Raw genomic sequence first — 21,572 nt, 5'->3', positions numbered from 1 at the left:
TGATCAGTCCGACTATTTTACAAGAAGCGGTGCGTCGATTGATGGATTGAGATGTCATCTACTATGCACGTGAGCGCCCCTGGGTTGAAGACACATCTATCTCATAAAATATCCGCTAGTTTATATGGAGGCAGCTGAATGGACCCGACTTCCATTAGTTGAATTAGACATTGTGGTACGTCGGCTGGACGAAAGTCTTCTAGTCGGCATTACGCATCGAAGTCTTTGCCGATTTACACGATATGATCAAGTGAAGGAAGCATCTGAAAATAGCATATTTGTACTCGTCATGTCGGTATTACGTCGCCTGGGGCCGCGACAGCACTGCGTCAGCAATTTCAGCTAGTCGATTTTTTCACTGCACTAACAAACCGATACGTTATCCATACCACAATCCCCAGACAGTGGCTTAAGTCAAAGAGCGATCGCTACTTCGCTTGGTCGACGACATCAGACACTGTTCAACTTGCTGATCTGCCTCATAGGCTATATTGCCGTTGCAACATTTTTTTTAAAATAGACTCTTATGTCCAGCCGCGTAAAATAGCCCAAATCCCCTGTTCACCCTTTGTAATAGGGGCTGTACGTGAATGCGATGAAAGTATTGATTCAGCATGTGCAACATAGAGCGAAATAATCGCGAGTGAGAAGACTCTCTCCTCTCACACATCAGGGCTGAGGTGTTTGTAAAATGCGTAGGGTAACTCACGTGATGCTACCACGTAGTTTTGCGTGAGTGAAAAACTTGAAAACTACGTTCAGCGTTTGTGGATCACTACTTTGTTGCTAGATAAGTTAATGATCTAGCCTTCACATCCGGATGCATTTTGTTAAAGAGATCGATCAGAGGCAAATTTGTGTTAAGTTCTGTTGAGGGAGGATATGGAGAGACAGGTTTGTTTATCTTGGACGCAGCTCATTAACGATGAAGGTCGTATCCAACGCTCTTACCGTCCAGGTAGATGAGCAGGGAAGAATCAAGTACGATGCTATAGCACGACAAGGTCATACGGCCAACCGGATCGTACATGCGTCGTTCACAGATCTGATTCCTCTGCGACAGAGAGCAAACATCGGTGAGGTCAACCTTGAACGTCCGTCAGAAGAAATTGTCAAAGAAACGACCGAGCGTACGAAGGCCATATTGGAAGAAATTGTTACAGGTCGAGTAAAAGCATCGCAAGCAAAAAATGTTGCGAACAGCAAAGGATCTGGACCTACCTACGTCCGCTATATTCCTAGCAACGCTATGGGTCAAACTGGAGATAGCTCAAGCCGTCAGCGCATAATAAAGATGGTGGACCTGGCAGAGGATCCCATGGAGCCGCCTCGTTTCAAGCACACAAAGATCCCTCGAGGTACGACTTGTGTTTAATGTTATTTGACCATAGGGCCACCCTCACCGCCACCACCGCTTCTACGTTCCCCCCCCCGGAAGCTCACCAAGAAGGATCAGGAGGATTTTGCTATTCCACCCAGTGTTTCTAATTGGAAAAATCCAAAAGGTTATACTATTGCTCTGGACAAACGCCTGGCTGCCGATGGCCGTGGTCTTCAGGATACTCGTATTAACGACAATTTCGCCAAGTTTTCGGAGGCGTTGTATGCCGCGGATCGACACGCTCGTGAAGAAGTTCACCAGCGAGCATTGATGCAGCAAAAAATAGCAGAGAAGGAGAGAGAGCAGAAAGAGGAACATTTACGAATGCTCGCACAGCGCGCAAGGGAAGAAAGGGCCTCTTTGAAGTCGCCGCCGCGCGGACGCACATTAATTGCTCGCTCCAGATCTCGGTCCGGTTCTTATTCGGATCATAGCGACTCACGTTCTCGGTCACGCTCGGGGTCACGTTCGTATTCTGACAGTCGTTCTCGATCGCGATCGTATTCGAGATCGAGATCTTATAGCCGGTCGATATCGCGATCGCCTTCAAGACCTCGTTCTAATTCGGATTCACGTTCACCTTCTAGATCACCGATACGGCGAGGACGCTCAAGTTCTTTTTCAAACTCCTCTCGCTCATTCTCTCGCTCCGTGACGCGATCTGTTTCTAGATCGCCAGCAAGGCGGCCTGTTCCGACTTCCAATACATCCAACGACGACCACAGTAAGGTGGCACATAATTCCAACCATAGAGGCCGGCATAAAAGTCGATCAGCTTCTCCGAGACAACAACGTTTTCCACGCCAAAGATCATCTACTCCTATTTACAGGTCACGATCAAGCCATGGACATGAAGAGGTCGGGCCGCGATAATTTAGTGTAATTATCTGGTGTATAATATATGATTCAATTTTCTAGTGATAAACGTAGACTGAGCTTCAAAGTCGACTTTCGTACAATCTTTCTCTAAGGAATTCAAATCTTCAAGGGGACACACGATACGTTGAAATAGCCCATTTTACTTCGATAGTTCCATTCAGAATGAGAATGGTTCATTTTTCATGGATGCAATTCGTTTAAGAAATGGCGCGGTTCAAGACTATTTTGTATTGTGTGTGGTATTTCGTTTAGCGTGAGCAGGAGCCTTCACGCGGCTCGTTTTGGGGTCAAATGATAGCATGTCTGAAGCAGACCCATTTGTAAATTTCTTCACAGTTTTTTCAGTACTGCGCTGTAGAGGCCTCTCGTTATTCCGCAAAGAGCTAGGCGGCGGTCCTCTGCGTCTCTCTTCAACAATAACCTGATTATCTCCTATTTTAATCTTTCGCATCGAGAGCGCAGCTCTCAAAGCCACTGGCTCAACAAAATCCACAAACGCACACCCCTCACGTTAGTCGGCATTGGAATTATACACTACCTTTTGCCGATTGATATCAAAGTGAGACATCGCGCCAAACTTTTCTAGAGCTTCTTTGAGAGCTTTTTCCGAGACTCGTTCGTTGACATGCTTTACGAAAGCTGAGTTGAGGTCTATAAGGTCAATTGCAATTGACTCCAAACTCACCTTGAACTTTTGGTTTTTTCCGATCATCATTTGACCTATCGATGCTCTTTGATTTGGTTTCTGCTGGGAGCGCGCTAGAAGCTGGCAAAGATTCTGCAGATACATAACCGGAGGCCTCCTCTGTGGTGGGCTTACTGGCCACTAAGGCGGCCCATGAGAACGATGTAGTAGCTACGTCAGCAGCATCAGATTCTTGAATGCCTAAAGTGTCCATCCCAGATGATATTACGGTGATATCCGCAGGTTTCATCGTAGTGTAAGCTTTGTCGGTGTTTGCTGCAAAACCAATGGGTTGTGAGTCGATAGTTCCCTTAGCTGCCAAATCAGTGTTTACGTTCTCTCTATGGTTTATCTTACATTCCATTTGGTCCAAACCATGGCTTTCATCGTCAGTGTCGCTTTCGATGTCCTCGTTCAAATATCTGAAGATGTCGTTTAGAACGTAGTATCCGCCCGACTCCTGTTCAGCTAAGAAAAAGGACTCTGTAAACTTTCGGGAAGGTCCTCCGTTATTGGACATCTCACCGAGAACCTGTATTAATATCCCACCATTGATGGAAGGCTGGCAGTCAACGTTAGATATAAGGACTTTACAGTCCTGAAAATCAAGTTGGAGTATTTTCTCATTTATTTGCTGTAAGATCAGCATGTCCCTATGACAAAACAGCTACATACCTGTTGACCATTGCTTGTGGTAGCGTCTTCACCTTCAGTTCCATGGCACAAAATTGATTTTTTGGTATAAAATCGCTCTTTATCAGCCCTGATGGTGAACGGACTTACATATATTTGTCTGGGATTTTTGTTTAAATATGCATAGTACTCTTGAACAAACATCCAGCCTATCTCTACTTTTGAGACAGCATCACTGGCAGCGTTCTCATTTCTTGCTATAGTTTCCGTCACAGTCATGTCTTCTTGAGGTCTTATATATTGAAAACGGATGTCGGTCATATTTGCTTCAAAGCGTCTTTTCTTAATTGCATGAACTCGACAAAGAATACATGCCACAGCTCTGCTTCGGGACGTGGCTCTAAGAAGTAGGTGATTTTTGCTGCTCTGTTATAACGCTGACCGGGTCGAATGTAATACTGTTGAAGTTGTGTAGTGGTGGATGCAATAAAACCTGAAGTTACGATGGTTTTAATAAATTACAGTTTAGCTTGGTTCTGTGATTTACTCGAAGCAACTACTGCATTGACTACACAGCGATTTATCTGAAAATATAGAATTACTATTTGTATATTAAAAAGAATCTGGGAACACTGGAAAATGGCATAGATAAATACAAAGGTGTCGGTAGTCTTTGATTAAACCGTCAACTTGTTCATGTACGATTGAAGCTCATTGATGGCCTCGTCAATCTTGTTGGTGTTAACACCCACACCTTGAACTGTCGTTCCCTTTCCGCCGCTTTTTCCACCAACCAGCTTGCTAGCAATACCAGCGACATCCTGAACAGTTATACCAAACTTTTCAGTTACACCTGCAGGGACATAGCCGCCATGAGCAACCTTTTCAGCGTCATCGCTGCCACTTGCGAAGAGGTACACAACTTTCTCTGAATACTTGGATTTAGCAGTAGCCAGAGCATCGGTAATAGCCTTAGCGTTTGCAGATATTCCCTCTACCTTGGCAATGAGCACTGTCTCTTGTGCGCCATCCGACTTCTCGCTGAAAAACTGAGACACGGTGTCAATAGCCCTTTTAGACTCGGCCTTTTGGCGTGCCTTGTTGTCATCGACCACTTTCTTCTGGATTTTGGCAAACGTGTCTTTCAGCTCAGCTTTAGCGACAGCCGAAATAGCCAGTTGATTAAGAGCATAAGCAACCACCTTCGTCTCAGCTTCCTTGGCAGTTCCCAATGGCATCTTGTCGAGATTCTCGAGCTTGGTCTTCCACTCTGAAGCAAGCCTCTGCACAGCGTGGGCTTCCTGACCAGTCACAGCGACGATACGTCTGATACCCTTGGCAATCCCGCTCTCCTCAATGATGATCAACTCCTTGATGTCACCAGTAGTCTTGACGTGAGTTCCACCGCAGAACTCCACACTATGATCAATCCATTCAGAGCTCTTCAAGTTGCCAATGAGGTCCTCGACCGGGACACCGATAGACACAACGCGCACAGGATCGGGGTAAGTCTCACCGAAGACCGCTCTGACACCAAAAATCTCTCTCGCTGTGGTAAGCGGCACTTCCTTGGCATAGACCTTCTGGTTCGACTTGATCTGCTTAGTGCAGATGTCTTCCACTCTGGATATCTCTCTGGTGGTCAAGCCGGTCTGCAAGTTAGGAGACGCGACACGAGAGTGACCTACCTTATAAGAAAAGTCGAATCTGAGTCGGTCAGGTGCTACGAGAGAGCCCTTCTGATCGATCCCATCCCCAAGCACCGAACGAAGACCGAGGTTGAGAATATGAGTTCCTGTGTGATTGTTGCGAATAGGCCAGCGTCTCAGCTAGTCCGTTAGCACTATATATGAGAATTAAAATACCTCATCGTACTCGGCAAGAACTCTGTCCTGGACCCTAAACTCTCCGTATTTGACATATCCAGTGTGAAGAACATAACCTCCATAAACCTGAACATTTTCAACGTCAAATTCCGATTTTCCATCGATGATGAGTTTTCCGGTATCGTACTCTTGTCCGCCCTGTTCGGCATAAAAATTCGTCTTATCTAAAACGATACCAATTTGCTGGCTTGCAGTCAATCCTTCCGTTGAATCGATGAACTCTTTTTTAGCAAATATAGCAAGAACCTTTGCAGAGATGTCGCCAAGATCGTGTTTATACTTGTCATCAGTTTTAGGGACACCGTTCTGTTCGAGAAAGCCAAGGTTGTGAACGTCAAACTTAACCAGATCTGAGCCTGAAGACTTTTTGGCGCCTTTGCTCGCCTCCTTAGACTGAGCCTGCGCTGACTCAAAACCAGGCTCATCTATCTGAAGACCACTCTCTTCTGCCATCAATCTAGTAAGATCCACCGGGAAGCCGTACGTATCATATAGTCTCCAAACGTCACGACCATTGAGAATGGTCTCGCCATTTTTACGAGCAGAATCGGCGTAACCTTCGAACAGCTTCTCGCCGCGGTCAAGAGTTCGAGAGAATGATTCCTCTTCTTCGTTGAGAATCTGAAAAACCTCGTCTAGTTTGCTGTTGAGCTCCGGGAAAATATCCGACTATTATTAGTACGTTGACTGAGTTACCTTACCATTTGAGCCACGAGAGTCGGGGCAAGACGCGAGAAGAAAGTGCCGATTGGAACGTCGAACTTCTTGCGGACATATCTAGCACCACGTCTCAGAATTCGACGAAGCACATAGCCTCTACCCTCGTTGTTAGGAACACCGCCGTCACTGATTGCAAAGGTCAACGTGCGGACGTGATCAGCAATGATGCGATAAGCAGTATCCAAACCATCAACATCGTCGGCCCCAAATTTTCCCGTATAGGGGCGAGCACCGGTAAGCTCCTGAATCTTCAAGAACAGAGGCGTGAACACGTCCGTGTCATAGTTAGACATCTTGTCTTGAAGCACGGATACGAGTCTCTCGAACCCCATTCCCGTGTCCACATGCTTTGAGGGCAAAGACTTCAAAGAACCATCTTGTTCACGGTTAAACTGAATGAAAACGTTGTTCCAGATCTCGAGAACGTTAGGATCATCCATATTCACGAGGTGAGCGGCGTTTCTACCGCCGATTCTATCGTAGTGCACTTCACTACAAGGACCGCAAGGACCTTGGTCACCCATTTCCCAAAAATTATCTTTCAAATTTCCGGGAAGAATGTGATCCTCCGGAAGCCCTATATCCTTCCACAGCTGTTTGGTCTCAAGATCAGGCTCAAGGCCTGAATTTTCATCTCCACCGAAATATGTTGCGTAAAGACGGTTTGGATCAAGTCCGTACACTTCGGTGAGAAGTTCCCATGACCAGGCGACTGCTTCTTTCTTGAAGTAATCGCCAAAAGACCAGTTCCCGAGCATCTCGAAGAAGGTGTGGTGGTAACTCTTGTGGACGTTAGATACTAAACATTAAAGCGCAATTTACATACGTCTTTACCGACATCCTCAAGATCTGCAAAATTAGCGATATTCTTTGATCTTCGGCACATACCATTATGCTTTCCGCCGGCACGGATACACTATACATTAGCGAGTAAATTAACACTCTTACCTTCTGTGAATTGACGGCCCGTCTGAGCTTGGAAAATTCGCTCGAGGGATCAACAGTACCAAGAAAAATTGACTTGTACTGATTCATGCGTGAACAATAGTCAGTAGGGGTCCAGAATTTTGAGAAGTCACTTATCTGCATTTGCGAACAGTAATGTAGGGTCATCGTAAGGAACCACCGACGAGCTAGGGACAAATGTATGACCCTTGTTCTTGAAAAATTCCAGGAAGGTTGTACGGACCTGCGCTGTTAGAATTTCTCAATAGTAATCATACCTTAGCAGCAGGCCACTGATCACTTAGTTCTCCCATGTTCTTCTTGTCAGAAATTCCTTTCGGCTCTCTATACCTGCTTGGATGAAAAAAACCGGTGTGGATGCTGGTGTGCCTTATCAAAACTAGTCATTTGTGAGCTCTGATCTGTGGCCAAATCACGAGAATCTTACAAGGTAGCAGGGGGACGCCAATCGAACCTGAATATTCTAGATGTATCTAGATAGATTCTATTTTTTGAAGTTCTCTGCAGTAGATTGCAAGCACAACCGCTCATTCAATTGAGATTGAATAGCAAAAATGGTTGCGAAGGTAATGGCACGCAAACAAAATTTTCCAGATTTACGCTTCCACCTGTCAAGCCCCAGTCGTGCTCCTCACATTCAATGAGATATAGTCTCCCAGGTCACGTGATAGTATCTAAGAGTCATACTAGCGTACTTTTCTACAATTTTTGTGCTTAAACAGGAAATGAGCATGCTTTAAACTGCTAATTATGATAGTGCCAAAAAGGGTACTCAAAACAAACCAAACCAAGAATACATTGCAAGCCCCAAACACCTAGAACTAGTTTACTGCAATAGGATACTTGTCACCCTGGGCTCTCTCCCTACGTCGCTCCAGAAGCGTTGCACCCTCCAGTGAAAGTTCGAACCCACCTCTCCGCTTATGACTCGGCTTCGACGGGTGGCGTCCACGCCTATGACGAGAAGAAGAATATCGCTCATTGCGGTCCACGTGAACGTTTCGGAGATCAGCTTCGACGCGTTCCATGTTTTCCATATCTTCGTCTTCGTCTTCGTCCTCTTCGTTCAATAGTGCAAGGTTTCTAGCTCCGCCTTGGACGCGAGCCCTCTCTTCCTCTAGACGGTGCACTGCGTACGAAATATCAAAGACCTCCTTGAGTGAAGACGCGACCGGTGTGCGAGAGCCCTTACTTGCCCTCATTGGGGTGTCTAGAATATCCATCATCATAGGACTAGACATATCGACAGATGGTACCATAGATGGAGCGTCAATAGCTGGAGCAGTGGGGGCATTAGACTGCGTAATCCATGGATGTGCGAGAAAATCATCTATCGAATACCTGAGGTTAATGCCTTCCGTAATATGCACTTACCGCCTCTCTGGATCAACCGTAAGCAAGTGAGAAACGAGATCCTTGGCGCCTTTACTGATGGGATCCCACCAAGGGCTGAGGAAAGTGTACTGACCCCTTGCAACTTTCTCGGTGAGTGCCTGGATAGACTCATCGTAGAAAGGAGGGAAACCGCAAAGTAAAGTGTAAAGAACGCAACCGAGAGCCCACATGTCTACTGACCGGGAATATCTCTCGTCTTTGACGATCTCAGGAGCGGTGTAACCAACTGTACCACACGGGGTCATAGTCTTCGTATCCCAAACAATCTTGGACAGTCCAAAGTCTGCGATTTTTACTCGACCTATTGTCCCACCGCCCACTCCTGGTATAAAAATTCCTTCATCCTCCTTGTCTTCATCACCTGGTCTGCGTTTAATCTCTTTCGATGGCTTAAATGGTATTGGATAAAACAAAATATTTTCTGGTTTTATGTCACTTACGGTCAGCCACGCCTAGAAGTTAACTTACCGATGCACCACACCCTTTTCTTCGTGCAGATACTTCAAAGCTTGCGCCACCTGTACAATGACATGTCTCGCCAAATCTTCTGAGAAATATGTGAGGCGTACGATCTGGTGGAAAAGTTCACCACCAGGGAGTAATTCCATGATGATGTAATAGTAATCGTCACACTCAAAAAAGTCGAGGAGAGACACAATGTTCGGATGGTTCAATTGACGAAGGATTGACACCTCTTTCAATATGGTCGATCGCTGACTATTAGCAAAGCAAGGTAATGCAGTGGTATACTTACATCCACGGTCTTCTGTGGCTTCTTCTCCTCTCGTCCATGGTGCCGCTTCTGCAGTAAATCAGCACAAGACTTAAACCTGCGATCTGCATACCTCTTCCGAAATCTCGTACTTTCGCACGACCTTGATAGCAGCCAGTTCTCCGGTTTCATAATTTTGTGCCTTGTAAACATTGGAAAAAGCACCACTGTGAGGTTAGGATGTGTGAGTCTCTTGCAGCTTACTCTCCCATCTTTTCGATAAGTTTCCACTGAGACAAGCCAGGGTAGATAGGTAATTTTCCCCTTTGCTCACTTTCTTCAGCTACAATCTGAGCAATCACATTGTCGTATATCTCTTTTTTGTCGACATGCCGATTGTCTTCCGTGTCTGTAGAATCGTTTTGCAGTCCCTCGTTATCGTCGAACAGACCGTCAAACGCATGAGCCTGCTTTCCATGGCGAATGAAATTTTTGAGATTCAACATGATCAGCGAGTAAACATTTTACACCATACCTCAAGAACTGGCATCTTTCAAAGATTTACCGTCGGTAAACAATGGATAATTGGGTATCGGGTACTATAGTATTCTGACCGAGCGCCTATCCTTTCCAATTGCCGATCTCAGATTCGCACTTTGCAAACACCATGCAAAAGAAGAAACCTGTCACCTTTGTTTGTCGTGAGAGCGCGACGTCTGCGGCCTTTCCGTTAATACAAGATAAGCTTGGCTACAAACACGAAGTGTAGGATGGAGCAAAGGCAGGCGACCCAGCGGTTAGGTTTTTATATTACCCTACCTTGATATTACCAATGCGTATGGCATAAGTGTCACTAAAGGTCGGCGCGATGTCACGAATATCGCTTTTGGCAAGCCGTGCTAAGCACTATCAGACAGGTTTGGGCTTCGACGTCACACTATACGCGACGCAGTATTCATGCACTACGTCAATCGATAGCATCCGATATAACAATGTATAGATGTACGCTACAATCATGGATACAAAATCCTCTAGCAACCTCCCTGATCATCGTAGTCGGACTGTCTTGAATTTTATCACCGATGATATGCAGATCTTTAGAGATGTACACTGGCCTGCTTATAGAGCCAGCGTAGTAGCTATGATCAATGTGTCATCACCATCGTAGATTGCGAAGCAATTTTAATATCCGCGGGTCCTGCAGCTCTGCCAATTGAGTGCTACTTTCTCTCCGTTTGTACGTCAGCTCGACCGACAGACAGGTGCAGCCATGTCGGAATAATGAAAATCTGCTTTGTTGAAGTACTGTATTCTCAACCAAGTAGCTGTGTGCATACGGCATGTTTTGCTCGTTTCATATTTGAGTATAGTTGAGTTGCAGGAATATCAGTAATAATTGTCCTTAATTATCAAAAATTACGCGAGTCAACCATATCTCCATACACTATCTGTTTGTTTGTAAATATCTACACGCGACTCAAATAAATATCAATAGTTCATTTACACTTGCAAATATGGAAGTGTTACAGCCGGCCGAAATAAATGTTTGAAATATTTTGTACAATAGATTTAAAATAATTAAATTGTTTTAACTATAATTATTATTACTGAGTCAAATAAAAATTAAATATTTCGTAATAATACATTTTCTAATATTCTCTTCAAGTGTGGCACATATTTGTAAACTACGTGAAGTTGCATTTTGCAGTATATCTGTATAAATATGTTCTTCAATTCTTAAAATTAATACCCCATGACATTTTTGGTGCATGTAAATTGCCAACATAAATAAGACTAGGCGTTGGTGATATGTTCGTAAATAGCATATGTGATGCTCAAAATATTTGAATACAGAAAAAAAAAACAAAAAAAAACAATTCCTCTAGGATTAATGATAACATAGAGGACTGAAGCACCCATGGCTAATTATTTATTCTTCAGTGGAACACAATCAGTATAACCACAAATTATTTATTTCATGTGTTCGACATTAATTTAATTACAAGTTTACCACCTGATAAATGTTTATATTTTTATTCGACATTTTAGAGTAGACCTTCCGAAATGAACACATTGAGCCCGAAAAAAGCAGATTATTACCTTACGGTGGTTATTATCAAGCAGAAAATTACTGGCTCACTTCTTTTACTCACAAATTTACAGCTGGCAATCAGCATAGTCTAAACCTCCCAGCAGCCTACTGTAGAATATAAATAAAAGACAAGTAAATACTAGGCAAGAATACCCAAGCTATCTAACCTCCTTCTTTATATCGATCTTTCGATTTGTACAATACTAGCTGAAGTACATAGCATAGTGGTGTATTTTTCGTTTTTATTTTCTTGCTGTTAGGAGTTACTAATTGAGTCTTGAGCTAGAATTTGTATTTGGAGAAGAGCAACAAGATTTATTCGTTATAAATATAAATATATTTTAGCTCCGCATATTATCGTATCCACATTAAGATCGAGCTGACAATTATGCCAATTCTTAAAATATATTTAAATAAAATAATTGAAGACATGTGATATTCATAAATTGAACTGGTTTCACTATATTTAGATATTTCAAAAGCTGTAATAAAGCTTCATCCGAAATTGTAGGATTTTGGAACGGTTATACAACAAAGTTAGCATTCTGTCATGATGTATTACTATTGGATCTGCTTATTTTGCCAGAATGGCTGTCTCCTTTGAAATATCCGTGATTGAGATTCAATACGCGAGTATTCAAGTAACATAATAATTTTAATGTCAAGTGTTTAGTTATCTTGTCATTTATTGTATAATTTATGGTTTGCTCAGAATTGCAATTGGAATCCTATCACGAGAGCTTATAGATTTATTATATTGCTATAGTATAAATATGGGCAAATGTGTGCAAGTGAGTAGCCCATAAGACTATTTGAGACAAATGAAGGAAAACATTATAGCTTGTGTGGATCTATAACTTTTATCAGATATGAAATAATTAATGACCAAAATTATGTTAAAGTGTACATCAGTAGATGTGTCTTCAAATTTTTAGATCGGCGGAAGGCGACCGCTGGAGGCTACGTGAGACTGTAATGGCGTTTGATGTAATTAATCATACTTGCATCAGATGATAGAATAATTTAGAAAACTAATTGAGAGTGAAATTTCTATTACAAAATTGCGACTTGTGGAATGGTTCATAAATTCTATATGAATTAATTAATTATTTACAGTTTTATTATTTACTTTGCCCTTTAGTTAAATTAGTTATGATGTTTGCCAATTAATACGTTTAATAAATAAATATTTCAATATATATATATATATATTAATATTTGAGCGTAATTGGTATAAATCACTGATAATTTCTTATTGGCTTTAAGCGGAAGAGCAATGAACTAGAATTTTTCCACAGGTTTATTTTCCAGACGTGTAGATTGCGATTGTGATCCTTAGTCTAGTCGGCTCAAATTATGCAATCGCTGAAACTCGGAAATATCATGAACTGCATATAAAATGTCACAGTATCGAATGGGTATACTAGAAGCGCTACAATGGCCACACTAGAAGCGCTACAATGGTCACCCACATGGAATCAGCTCAACGAGCCCGTGTGTGTGCAACTTTCTACGCACTTGATAGTGTATATATCTGTTTGTAAGTCATGGCTGTAGCTCATGAGTGATATCGGTCATGAGGCAGTTCGAGTCGAGATCATCTGTTGGTGGGAGTAGCGCAGCATCTATAATTGCTATGAGAAATATAGATGCACCAGTCTATATTAACTAAGCGAGTGCTGTAGGGCATATGCGTAAAGTCACTGTATCGTGCGTAGCAATAAAGTATACAAAGATGATCTGTTCCGTACCTTTTAAGCTATCTTGTAGACTTCAACCTGATCGCTGGTCGTACTTAATGGGTGAAACGCCACGATCTGATTAGATTATGTGGGCCCAGCGTTACTATTTAAAGAGGGTTACGTAATTTACAACATGAGTACTTAATTACAATTATCATACACTTTCACTTCCGCTCGTCTAGTACTTAACCAACAGCTCTTTATGCGTCCGCCCAATTTTGCTCTGGTGTGCCAAGCAGAGGTGGGCCTGTAAGTGCGTAAATGGCACCAGGAAAGTCGACTCCGATACGAGCCAGCACATCCGTGAATGTGCTGGCAGCAGGGCAATCCTCTCAGACTGAGCCAGCTCCACAGTCTATCCTTGGCCGGGCGATACCCAACCAAATATCAGCGACGATACGTCGACAGATAGCTAGAGCAGCGACAACACAGAAACCCTCACCGACGTCCTCTAGCAGAGATAAGATAGACAGCAATCCACCAGATAGGCCAACAGATCATGTGGCAAATAGTCTCTTGACCAAGAATTCGAGAACACAACCAGGACCTTTGGTATACCTATTCAATAGAAATTGCTGATGAACTCTAGACCACCGGTACATGTATGTGCTGCATGAGTTCACTGAGATATCCGTCCAGTATCACATGTTTTAGATGCACTGTCTGCCAAACAACGAACGATCTTGTGACCTCAGCGGGTCATAGGAAGCAAGAAGAGACACAGAGTCTGAGTCTTAGCTTTATAAAGCAAGCAGAACGCTTGGACTCACTCTTGGCTACGGCGTTTTCGTCGCATAATATATTGAATCGGTCATTCGGCAATGGGAAGAAGTTTTCCTTTTCAGATTCTGGTATCAATTTAGCTGAAGTGGAGGAATTTTACGCGTACATACTAAGCAGAGAAGATGCCTCTGCCTTAGTAAAAGTCTTGGTAAAATCATCCGAGGGACTTTTAAAGCGGCCAGGCAAACCTATAAGTTCTCCCGAAGATTTGCGTTTTCTGTTGGTCATACTGTCTAACCCAGTGTTGCATTCGTCGTCAAAGTATTCACACATCACTGTTACTGGTACCACATCAAGTGACACCAGTAGACCATCATCGGTATTGAAACGTCTGCTAGGGATTATTTCGACACTAAATAATAGCTGTCATCACTACCTTGTGAACTGGTTCGCACGATTGCCGGCTTCCAGCTTCAGCTCTAAAGTGGAGTTGATAAACAGCTTTTTGACGCATCGACTGTCAAAATACTGTCTGCTGGGTCAAGAAAGGAAACATGGGGACTCCACCATCGCAAGGCTCGAGCACTACGGATCAGATTGGAGAGTCCGAGCAGCGGCTCGAACGCTGGCTCTCTTTTTCGCAGCAAACATTCAATCGCCGAAAGTCCCAATATCCAGCTTCTACAACACGCTAGTTGACTATACGGATATTACCCATGACTTCGATGTTTGGGAAAAGCAGGGGATACCATCATTAAACTCCGGTCCTAAACAGAACCATGCACTTGGAGAACCTACTGCATGCAAAGAATCCAAATCGCTCTCTTCTCTCAAACCTAATTCTTCGCTACCAACCACATTCACGTTTTGTCAATATCCGTTTTTCTTGTCCATGGGATCAAAGATAAGTATATTGGAATACGATGCCAGGCGACAAATGGAGATAAAAGCAAGAGAAGCATTTTTTTCAACAATATCGCAGAAAAGAATTGTTCAGCCCCATCTGATTCTCAAAGTACGAAGAGAGTGCATTATTGAGGACTCACTGCGACAAATCTCTAGTAACGAGATGGAGTTAAAGAAGGGACTCAAGATTGAATTTTTGGGTGAGGATGGTGTTGACGCCGGTGGGCTTCGAAAGGAATGGTTCCTCTTATTGGTTCGTGATGTTTTCGACCCAATGAACGGTATGTTCACTTATGACGAGGAATCTCATTATTGCTGGTTCAACAATTCCACTTTTGAGACGTCGGATCAGTATTTTCTTGTTGGTGTTGTTCTGGGACTGGCCATGTACAACTCGACGATTTTAGATATCAGACTGCCTCCGGCAGTATTCAAAAAGCTATTAGGATGTCAATGCACGTTCGAGGACCTAAAGTTATTGCGTCCAGGTCTAGCAAAAGGTCTTCAACAGCTTTTGGATTTCGACGGTAATGTGCAGGAAACATACTGTCGCGATTTTGTCGCAGAATATGACAATTATGGGAGTATAACTCAGACCCCCCTTATCCCAGACGGGGAGAATACACCAGTTACAAACTCAAATCGACAAGACTTCGTGAATCGATATGTACAATTTATTTTTGAGTCATCAGTTCGGCGGCAATTTCAACCGTTTAAAAGAGGATTCTACCATGTGATCGGGGGCAATGCTCTAACGCTCTTCCGCCCTGAAGAAATCGAGCTTCTCGTGAGAGGTTCCGACGAAGGTCTAGATGTTGCTGCATTGAGAGCCGTTGCAATTTACGATGGATGGAGTAAAAAGCCGAGAGCATCTGCTCATACGCATAACTCACGCGAACCAGACGGCATATCTCGTGGCCATGATCTCGGGAATCAGGGTTTGCCAGAAAGAACTGCCGTTCGAAATCGATCTGGAAGCGAAATTCTGCCTCAAACTATTGAAGAAAACGAACCGGTGATCAGATGGTTCTGGGAGTATTTTGAGAGGATAGAGAATCGCGAACAGCGACGTCTATTGGCATTTGTAACTGGATCCGATCGCATACCGGCCACAGGGACCGCTAACCTCATATTTAAGATCTCCAAGATGGGTGAGGACTGTGACCGATACCCAACTAGTCACACTTGTTTTAATCAGCTCTGTCTGTATCGCTATGCAAGCAGAGAAAAGCTGGAAGACAAATTGTGTAGAGCAATGATGGAGAGCGAGGGTTTTGGCTTGCGTTAGGATTGATCCGAAGCGCATTTTGTCTCGGCTGCTACACGAATGCCGAATGGTCTCTAAACGTTAATAATATTAAGCATTTTCCAAGCAAGCGGAGTTACAGCTTGTTGGCTGCAATAGCTGTACCTGAAGATTACGTCAGGTTGACTCAATATAGCTAGTATGTGTCTGCAACTATTTTGTGGCAAGGCGGCACTAGCTTACAGTAGACTTATCAACAAATTTAGCATTTATTTGGTAGAGTTCCTAGATTACATATCATTAGTAGTTCATAGAATTGGAATTGTTGAGCAATCAGTCAAATTTGATGACAGCCTTGATCGCGCTTTTATTGCGGATAGCTTCGAGGCATTCTTCCCACTGCTCGAGACGGTACGACTTGTTAACAATTCCATGAACCTTCACCTTGGGCTTGGGACCGTCAATATAGGCGATAGCAGCAGGAAACATAAAGGTCTCCGAAAATGAGCCGAGAATAGTAATTTCATCGCCAAATATCTTCGACGGCGGCCATGAGACGCGGGCAGCATCACTGTAGACACCGTATACGACCAATTTACCTCCTCGCCGAACGTAGTTGATAGCATCCTCGAGAATTTTGGCACTTCCTGTTGCCTCGACGACGATATCGAAGCCATAGGGGTTCTCTGCTTTCAGTTTTTCGTACTGCGCCTGCGGGTTCGATCTGTCTAGCTCAATATACTCGTCCGCGCAGTCCAATTCTTTGGCCAACTTCATCTTTGAGCCCGCATTCGCTGCCAGCACAACGCGACAGCCTCCGTTGTTTCTCAAGAGCTGTGCCAACACGAGACCTGTGGGTCCAGCACCAAACATCAAAACGCTGGAGCCAATTTCAGGGCGAATTTTGTCAAGACCATGAGCTGCACAAGAGGCAGGCTCGAGTAGCGTGGCATCTTCGTATGATAGATGTGAGATTTTGAACACCTTGCCCGCAGGGTATACACTGTACTCAGCAAACGCACCATCCATAGTGACTCCATGGGCATTGAAGTTTTCGCACAGCAGAGGCTTTCCACGCACACAGTAGAAGCACTCGTTACAGAGTTCGGAATTGTCTGCTACCACTCTGTCACCGACCTTGAATCGCGTGACCTCCGGACCAACAGCGGCAACTTCACCTGCTACCTCATGGCCGGGAATCAAAGGAAACTTTGCAATGAATTCACCCTCGTGAATGTGCAAATCAGTTCCACATACTCCACATGCCTTGACCTTAATCAGCACATCATTCGGGCGAATCTTTGGCAATGGAACCTCACGAATTGAGTGAACCAGAGGCTTCTCGTAGCTGCATTGTCAATAGACGCTTGTTTGATCTCTTACCATAGAGCCTTCATAGTTTTGGGCAGAGTTGGTGACATTTTTAGATTGTTGACTTTTAAACAATTATTAGAACTTCTTGTGAATTTGAAATAGCGGTCGGAAAACGTCTATTTATAAGAGGGCCTTTGGCACACATCATTACAATATTTTTCTCGAGTTAGTTTGAGCGACAAAGACTATGCTCTGTAAGAAGAAAAGGCGCAGCGTGTATCTCCACAAAGACACAGTTAATACACGCAGTCTGCATCTTGGTCAATTAAAGTTTACCAGATCAGAAGTCGAAAGAAAGAGAAGATCACTACTTGTGGAGCAGAATGATGTCACCGCGCGTCTTAGCTGCAGACTTTCCCCAAATTTACGAGTGACGATTGTGGGAAGAGCTTGTTCAGATTGGTTCCCAAAAGAGATCGACAAAGCCTAATCAAATGTGGTGCCTGATTAGTAGAGTAACAGCAACTGCGAGAAGCACATACGCGAACACCGGCGTTGCTCACCTTGCCAAGTATTACTACACCTAGTAGTAACAGTTGAGCAGTAACAGTACGAGCGTGTAAACCACTCTGTCTGATGACGTTCGAACGAAATACAAGGCGGTGTATTTAAGATTCACCGCCGCTGGCACATTTGTGACGACATTAAACTAGCGCGTATCGTGTGTCTGGAATTTCGCAGAACTGTCCGCCAAGCTTGCCGTTTAGTCAAAATTGTACATATATTAGGTAATATGGGTACTACCAAAAATCATGGCTGGGTACCATAAGGCCGGGTACCAACCCATACATACGGGTAGTATCACTCGCAAACGCTGAGAAATTTGATCTGTATTTTCGAACGACTTTCACTATTATATTCTTCACATTGATCAGCTGGACAACATGCATTTATCTGTCTCGGAAGAATCATACCTTTTCACTTACTTGTCTTCGGTTCCTCCTACTAGGTCAGACGGCCGACAACCATCAGCATTTCGACCTCTCGACACTACAAGCTCGTTTCTTCCATCCGCTAATGGATCTGCCAGAGTTCGTACATCAGACGGCAGTGAGTGTATAGTGGCCATCAAAGCCGATGTCATAAAAATAGGCACACCGAAAGCTGATCAGAACATCGAAATTAGTTCCTCAGTCGCCAGTGAATTCGGTACTACGGGTTCTCAAGATGAACCTCTGCCTTCTTTCTTGACAACATCTATACATTCAGCCCTTCAGAACAGCTTGATCTTAGAGAGACTGAAACTTACGTCACGCTATAGTTATAAGCTATACATCGATGGAGTCATACTGTCGCACTCAGCACATCCATTGTCGTTACTTTCGATGGCCGTATATCTTGCATTACTTGACACCATGCTCCCGAAGTTGATTTCCAACGCGGATGATAGCGGCGACAATTCTGCCGAGGACCTTCCTCAGTTCTCGGATGACTGGCTGGACTCATATCCTCTATGTCCCTTCAATGAGAGAGGAAACTATTACGAGTGGTCTCCGCCATTAATATTGTTAGCCGTCATCGTGGGAAAAAATGTGTTTGTAGACTCTACCGCAGAGGAAGAGCGCGTATCTCAAGGCGGGGTTTTGGTGTGTTGGACAGAGGACATTATCTCATCGGTGAAAACGATCAATTCCATCAGCAATACAAAGCAGCGCAGAGCACTAAAGGTCGCATCAATTAAGAACGCCGTTGACCTTCTTTCGAGCGTCTACGTTGAAGTAAAGACAGCTTTAGAAAAAGCTTCACGTGTTTAACAATCAGCTTATATAGATTGAAAAACAATGTATAATAGATATAAGAGCTTTGATGAAACATGCCGTTACGAGGAGAGTCGTTGATTAAACTACATATACATCATTTACATGAAGGGGAATGAGAATCTAATATCCCATTTATGCACAAGCCTCCTTAAGGAAGGTAACGAGGTCGTTACGGTCCTTGGGCTTCTTCAGGCCAGCAAAGGCCATCTTAGTTCCCGGGATATACTTCTTCGGGTTCTCGAGGTACTCGAACATGGTCTGCTCCTCCCACATGACACCCTTCTTCTTGTTGGCCTCGGAGTACGAGTAGCCCTCAGCGTTTCCGGAGGTACGGCCGAAAACACCGTGAAGGTTCGGACCGACCTTGTGAGGTCCGCCAGCCTCGGTCTGTTTTGTCAGCCTTCTTCTATATGATGAACTTACGGTATGGCACTGAGCACAGCGGGTCTTGAAAAGGGAAGCACCCTTCTTGGCGTCACCTTTATATGTTAGTATATGTCGTTGAATTATCGTATTGAAGTATACATACCAGGAGCGAAAGACATTTTGAATAAGTTGATATGTGAACAAAAACTTTTGTGCGTGTAAGTAAAGGGAAAAGAAAATCTCGGCAGTTGCAATTATTATATATGTCTACCTGAAGGAAAATTTCTGTGTTTATTAAGTTAATTTATATATTAAAATGTATGGAATTCAATTTATTGCCGTGTAATGGCAGCATTTTCGGAAGCCGAAAACAGAAATCGTGAGTTTCCGTATACCCAGACGACAAATCAGATTATGTAGAATAACACTGAAATACAAGCGGTCTACAGTTTACGCCTATGACAAAATATACACACAAAGAAAATTCCCGATTTGAATTCGGAGTCATATAATTGGACAGTCAGCTTCCTCATGTGATTTGCGCTTTCATACCTGGCCATCGGGCAAATTCGGGAAAGCCTCAAATTAGTAAGTGTTTATATAATATTTTAGCGACGGGTTAGCGGCTCGTAGTAGAACCAAGCTGGAGGAAATATATTGTTACCCTGTCTAAGAACTAGCCAACGCTCACAACACTTCCGTCAGGTACGATTTTAGAGTATCAGCAAATGCATTTATGACATGTAGTCTACGAATAACAGAAAAAAGGATGCAAACAAAGCCAAGAATATGATAAGACGAGAGGCCATCCGATTTTTTTTTCGCGCATTCTGCAATTGAGTATTGGCGTTTGCAACATCGAGGTTACTTTGTACAGCGTCATCATACAACTGGTGAGTGAGCTCAGACTGAGAAAGTAGGTGAGCAGTGAGCTCGCTCTGTAGAGAAGATATTTCGTAAAGCGCCTTTTCTGCTTCTCTTGCTTTGTCTAATGTCGATTCAAACTCCTCTAATAGGTTGTTGTTTTCGATCTGCAGCTCTTGTAGCATCTCGGGGCCGATTGTGCTCATAAGGCGCTTCTCTTCATCAGGAGCAGAAGAGGAAATGTACCTATTTGCGTTCTTCGGCAGTTTATCGAGAGCACTACAACATCAGCAGACATTCGCTACTTCTCCTACCTCATGGTCTTCTCCTTTTGCCTCAGTAGTCGGATCTCCTGTTGTTCCGTTTGTATCTCAGAGACTTCTTTGAGTTTTTGGTTCAAAAATTGTGTCACTCCTTTCCTATGCAATGCCAGCGTTTGGCTGATATTTTCTTGCTTTGAATCTCTCATAAATTTACTTATCGTAGAAGCCGATTCCAGTTTCTTCAAACGTACTGTCGTGAGCAGTGATCAAAACGATATCTTACACGCCTCGAGCTGCTCAAGTTTTCTAACTCGTCTCACCGATTGTTGGATGATCATTTTCGCCTCAAAATCAATCTCGTCCCGTTGCTTGTCGGTTAAATACTTGATGCTGGACTTGTTCTTCATGGCTTGTTCCATATAACTGTTCCCATGAAGAAGGGTTTGAGCCTTCGATAGAGGCTGATTTCGCATAGAAGTTGATAGGTAAACATGCCTTATCTCGAGAAGAAAAGCCCTTAATTCTCTGATATGACCATACTGATGGTTAGTACTCGAACGTAATGTATCAAGGTCCTTCAACTTACGATCATACGCGCCTCTGATATGAAATCCTCATGACCTGGAACTTTATCTGGCTTGGCTGTCGGTGAAGTGACACGATTGGCGGTTCGATCTGTATGTGCTCTCACGAGAGCGCTGAACAGTGCGGTGTGGTCAGTCATACCGTCCGGAACCGATGACTGTTAATCTCCTATGATATTTTCAACCTGATTTTAGTCGTTAACAGAACCACATCTATCAACTAGAGATCATGATAGTGAACACCGTGACCTGCATATACTCCGTGGGAAGAAATAAATTGATGATTCACTGTTGAGATAGTCGGCATACTGAACCTTAGTCAAACTGTATGTAACCTTGGATTATAACACACCTAACCCCACAATACCGTGCGCCTCTGGACAGCCTCTCAAAGT

General features: G+C 43.6%; 9 protein-coding genes across 9 annotated transcripts; 3 read left to right on the top strand and 6 right to left on the bottom strand.

Annotated features, from left to right (window-relative positions):
- Nucleotides 1-925: 925 nt before the first annotated feature.
- Nucleotides 926-1,735, top strand: V1510DRAFT_359408 (SKIP/SNW domain-containing protein; the record flags this gene model as incomplete). The annotated part of the gene is made up of 2 exons (XM_066930967.1): nucleotides 926-1,358; nucleotides 1,392-1,735. Coding segments are annotated over 2 exons (777 nt in total), but the record flags the coding sequence as incomplete, so codon positions are not given.
- A 1,595-nt stretch (nucleotides 1,736-3,330) lies between these two features.
- Nucleotides 3,331-3,791, bottom strand: V1510DRAFT_354132 (putative G3BP-like protein; the record flags this gene model as incomplete). Its single annotated transcript, XM_066930883.1, has 3 exons — nucleotides 3,331-3,579; nucleotides 3,621-3,695; nucleotides 3,729-3,791. Coding segments are annotated over 3 exons (387 nt in total), but the record flags the coding sequence as incomplete, so codon positions are not given.
- Nucleotides 3,792-4,255: 464 nt separating this feature from the next.
- On the bottom strand, nucleotides 4,256-7,443 carry V1510DRAFT_424723 (tRNA synthetases class II (A)-domain-containing protein; the record flags this gene model as incomplete). The annotated part of the gene is made up of 9 exons (XM_066935109.1): nucleotides 4,256-5,230; nucleotides 5,267-5,407; nucleotides 5,444-6,133; nucleotides 6,166-6,966; nucleotides 7,011-7,033; nucleotides 7,073-7,100; nucleotides 7,133-7,267; nucleotides 7,308-7,373; nucleotides 7,408-7,443. 9 exons carry the CDS (start codon nucleotides 7,441-7,443, stop codon nucleotides 4,256-4,258), a joined length of 2,895 nt encoding a protein of 964 aa, XP_066791568.1.
- A 528-nt stretch (nucleotides 7,444-7,971) lies between these two features.
- Nucleotides 7,972-9,763, bottom strand: V1510DRAFT_424721 (kinase-like domain-containing protein; the record flags this gene model as incomplete). The annotated part of the gene is made up of 6 exons (XM_066935108.1): nucleotides 7,972-8,491; nucleotides 8,525-8,980; nucleotides 9,014-9,258; nucleotides 9,300-9,368; nucleotides 9,391-9,484; nucleotides 9,522-9,763. 6 exons carry the CDS (start codon nucleotides 9,761-9,763, stop codon nucleotides 7,972-7,974), a joined length of 1,626 nt encoding a protein of 541 aa, XP_066791567.1.
- A 3,482-nt stretch (nucleotides 9,764-13,245) lies between these two features.
- Nucleotides 13,246-16,094, top strand: V1510DRAFT_410368 (uncharacterized protein). The gene is made up of 2 exons (XM_066932709.1): nucleotides 13,246-13,643; nucleotides 13,681-16,094. Exons 1-2 carry the CDS (start codon nucleotides 13,353-13,355, stop codon nucleotides 16,006-16,008), a joined length of 2,619 nt encoding a protein of 872 aa, XP_066791566.1. The 5' UTR covers nucleotides 13,246-13,352; the 3' UTR covers nucleotides 16,009-16,094.
- Nucleotides 16,095-16,299: 205 nt separating this feature from the next.
- Nucleotides 16,300-17,363, bottom strand: V1510DRAFT_405775 (chaperonin 10-like protein; the record flags this gene model as incomplete). The annotated part of the gene is made up of 2 exons (XM_066932354.1): nucleotides 16,300-17,314; nucleotides 17,350-17,363. The coding sequence occupies 2 exons, from the start codon at nucleotides 17,361-17,363 to the stop codon at nucleotides 16,300-16,302; spliced, it is 1,029 nt and encodes a 342-aa protein (XP_066791565.1).
- An 861-nt stretch (nucleotides 17,364-18,224) lies between these two features.
- On the top strand, nucleotides 18,225-19,094 carry V1510DRAFT_424719 (ribosomal protein S5 domain 2-type protein; the record flags this gene model as incomplete). The annotated part of the gene is made up of 1 exon (XM_066935107.1): nucleotides 18,225-19,094. One exon carries the CDS (start codon nucleotides 18,225-18,227, stop codon nucleotides 19,092-19,094), a length of 870 nt encoding a protein of 289 aa, XP_066791564.1.
- Nucleotide 19,095: 1 nt separating this feature from the next.
- Nucleotides 19,096-19,785, bottom strand: V1510DRAFT_410362 (cytochrome c-like domain-containing protein). The gene is made up of 3 exons (XM_066932708.1): nucleotides 19,630-19,785; nucleotides 19,524-19,579; nucleotides 19,096-19,487 (listed from the first exon to the last, which is right to left on the bottom strand). Exons 1-3 carry the CDS (start codon nucleotides 19,643-19,645, stop codon nucleotides 19,233-19,235), a joined length of 327 nt encoding a protein of 108 aa, XP_066791563.1. The 5' UTR covers nucleotides 19,646-19,785; the 3' UTR covers nucleotides 19,096-19,232.
- On the bottom strand, nucleotides 19,786-21,467 carry V1510DRAFT_410359 (uncharacterized protein). Its single transcript, XM_066932707.1, has 5 exons — nucleotides 21,180-21,467; nucleotides 20,877-21,132; nucleotides 20,645-20,843; nucleotides 20,131-20,609; nucleotides 19,786-20,045 (listed from the first exon to the last, which is right to left on the bottom strand). The coding sequence occupies exons 1-4, from the start codon at nucleotides 21,315-21,317 to the stop codon at nucleotides 20,201-20,203; spliced, it is 1,002 nt and encodes a 333-aa protein (XP_066791562.1). The 5' UTR covers nucleotides 21,318-21,467; the 3' UTR covers nucleotides 19,786-20,045; nucleotides 20,131-20,200.
- Nucleotides 21,468-21,572: the final 105 nt, after the last annotated feature.

Source organism: Dipodascopsis tothii, assembly GCF_038497935.1.
Source record: "Dipodascopsis tothii strain CBS 759.85 unplaced genomic scaffold V1510scaffold_2, whole genome shotgun sequence".
In the NCBI taxonomy this organism is placed as follows: domain Eukaryota; kingdom Fungi; phylum Ascomycota; class Lipomycetes; order Lipomycetales; family Lipomycetaceae; genus Neoaidaea; species Neoaidaea tothii.
Note: the sequence above shows the minus strand (reverse complement) of the source record. Positions and strands in the feature narration are given on the sequence as shown.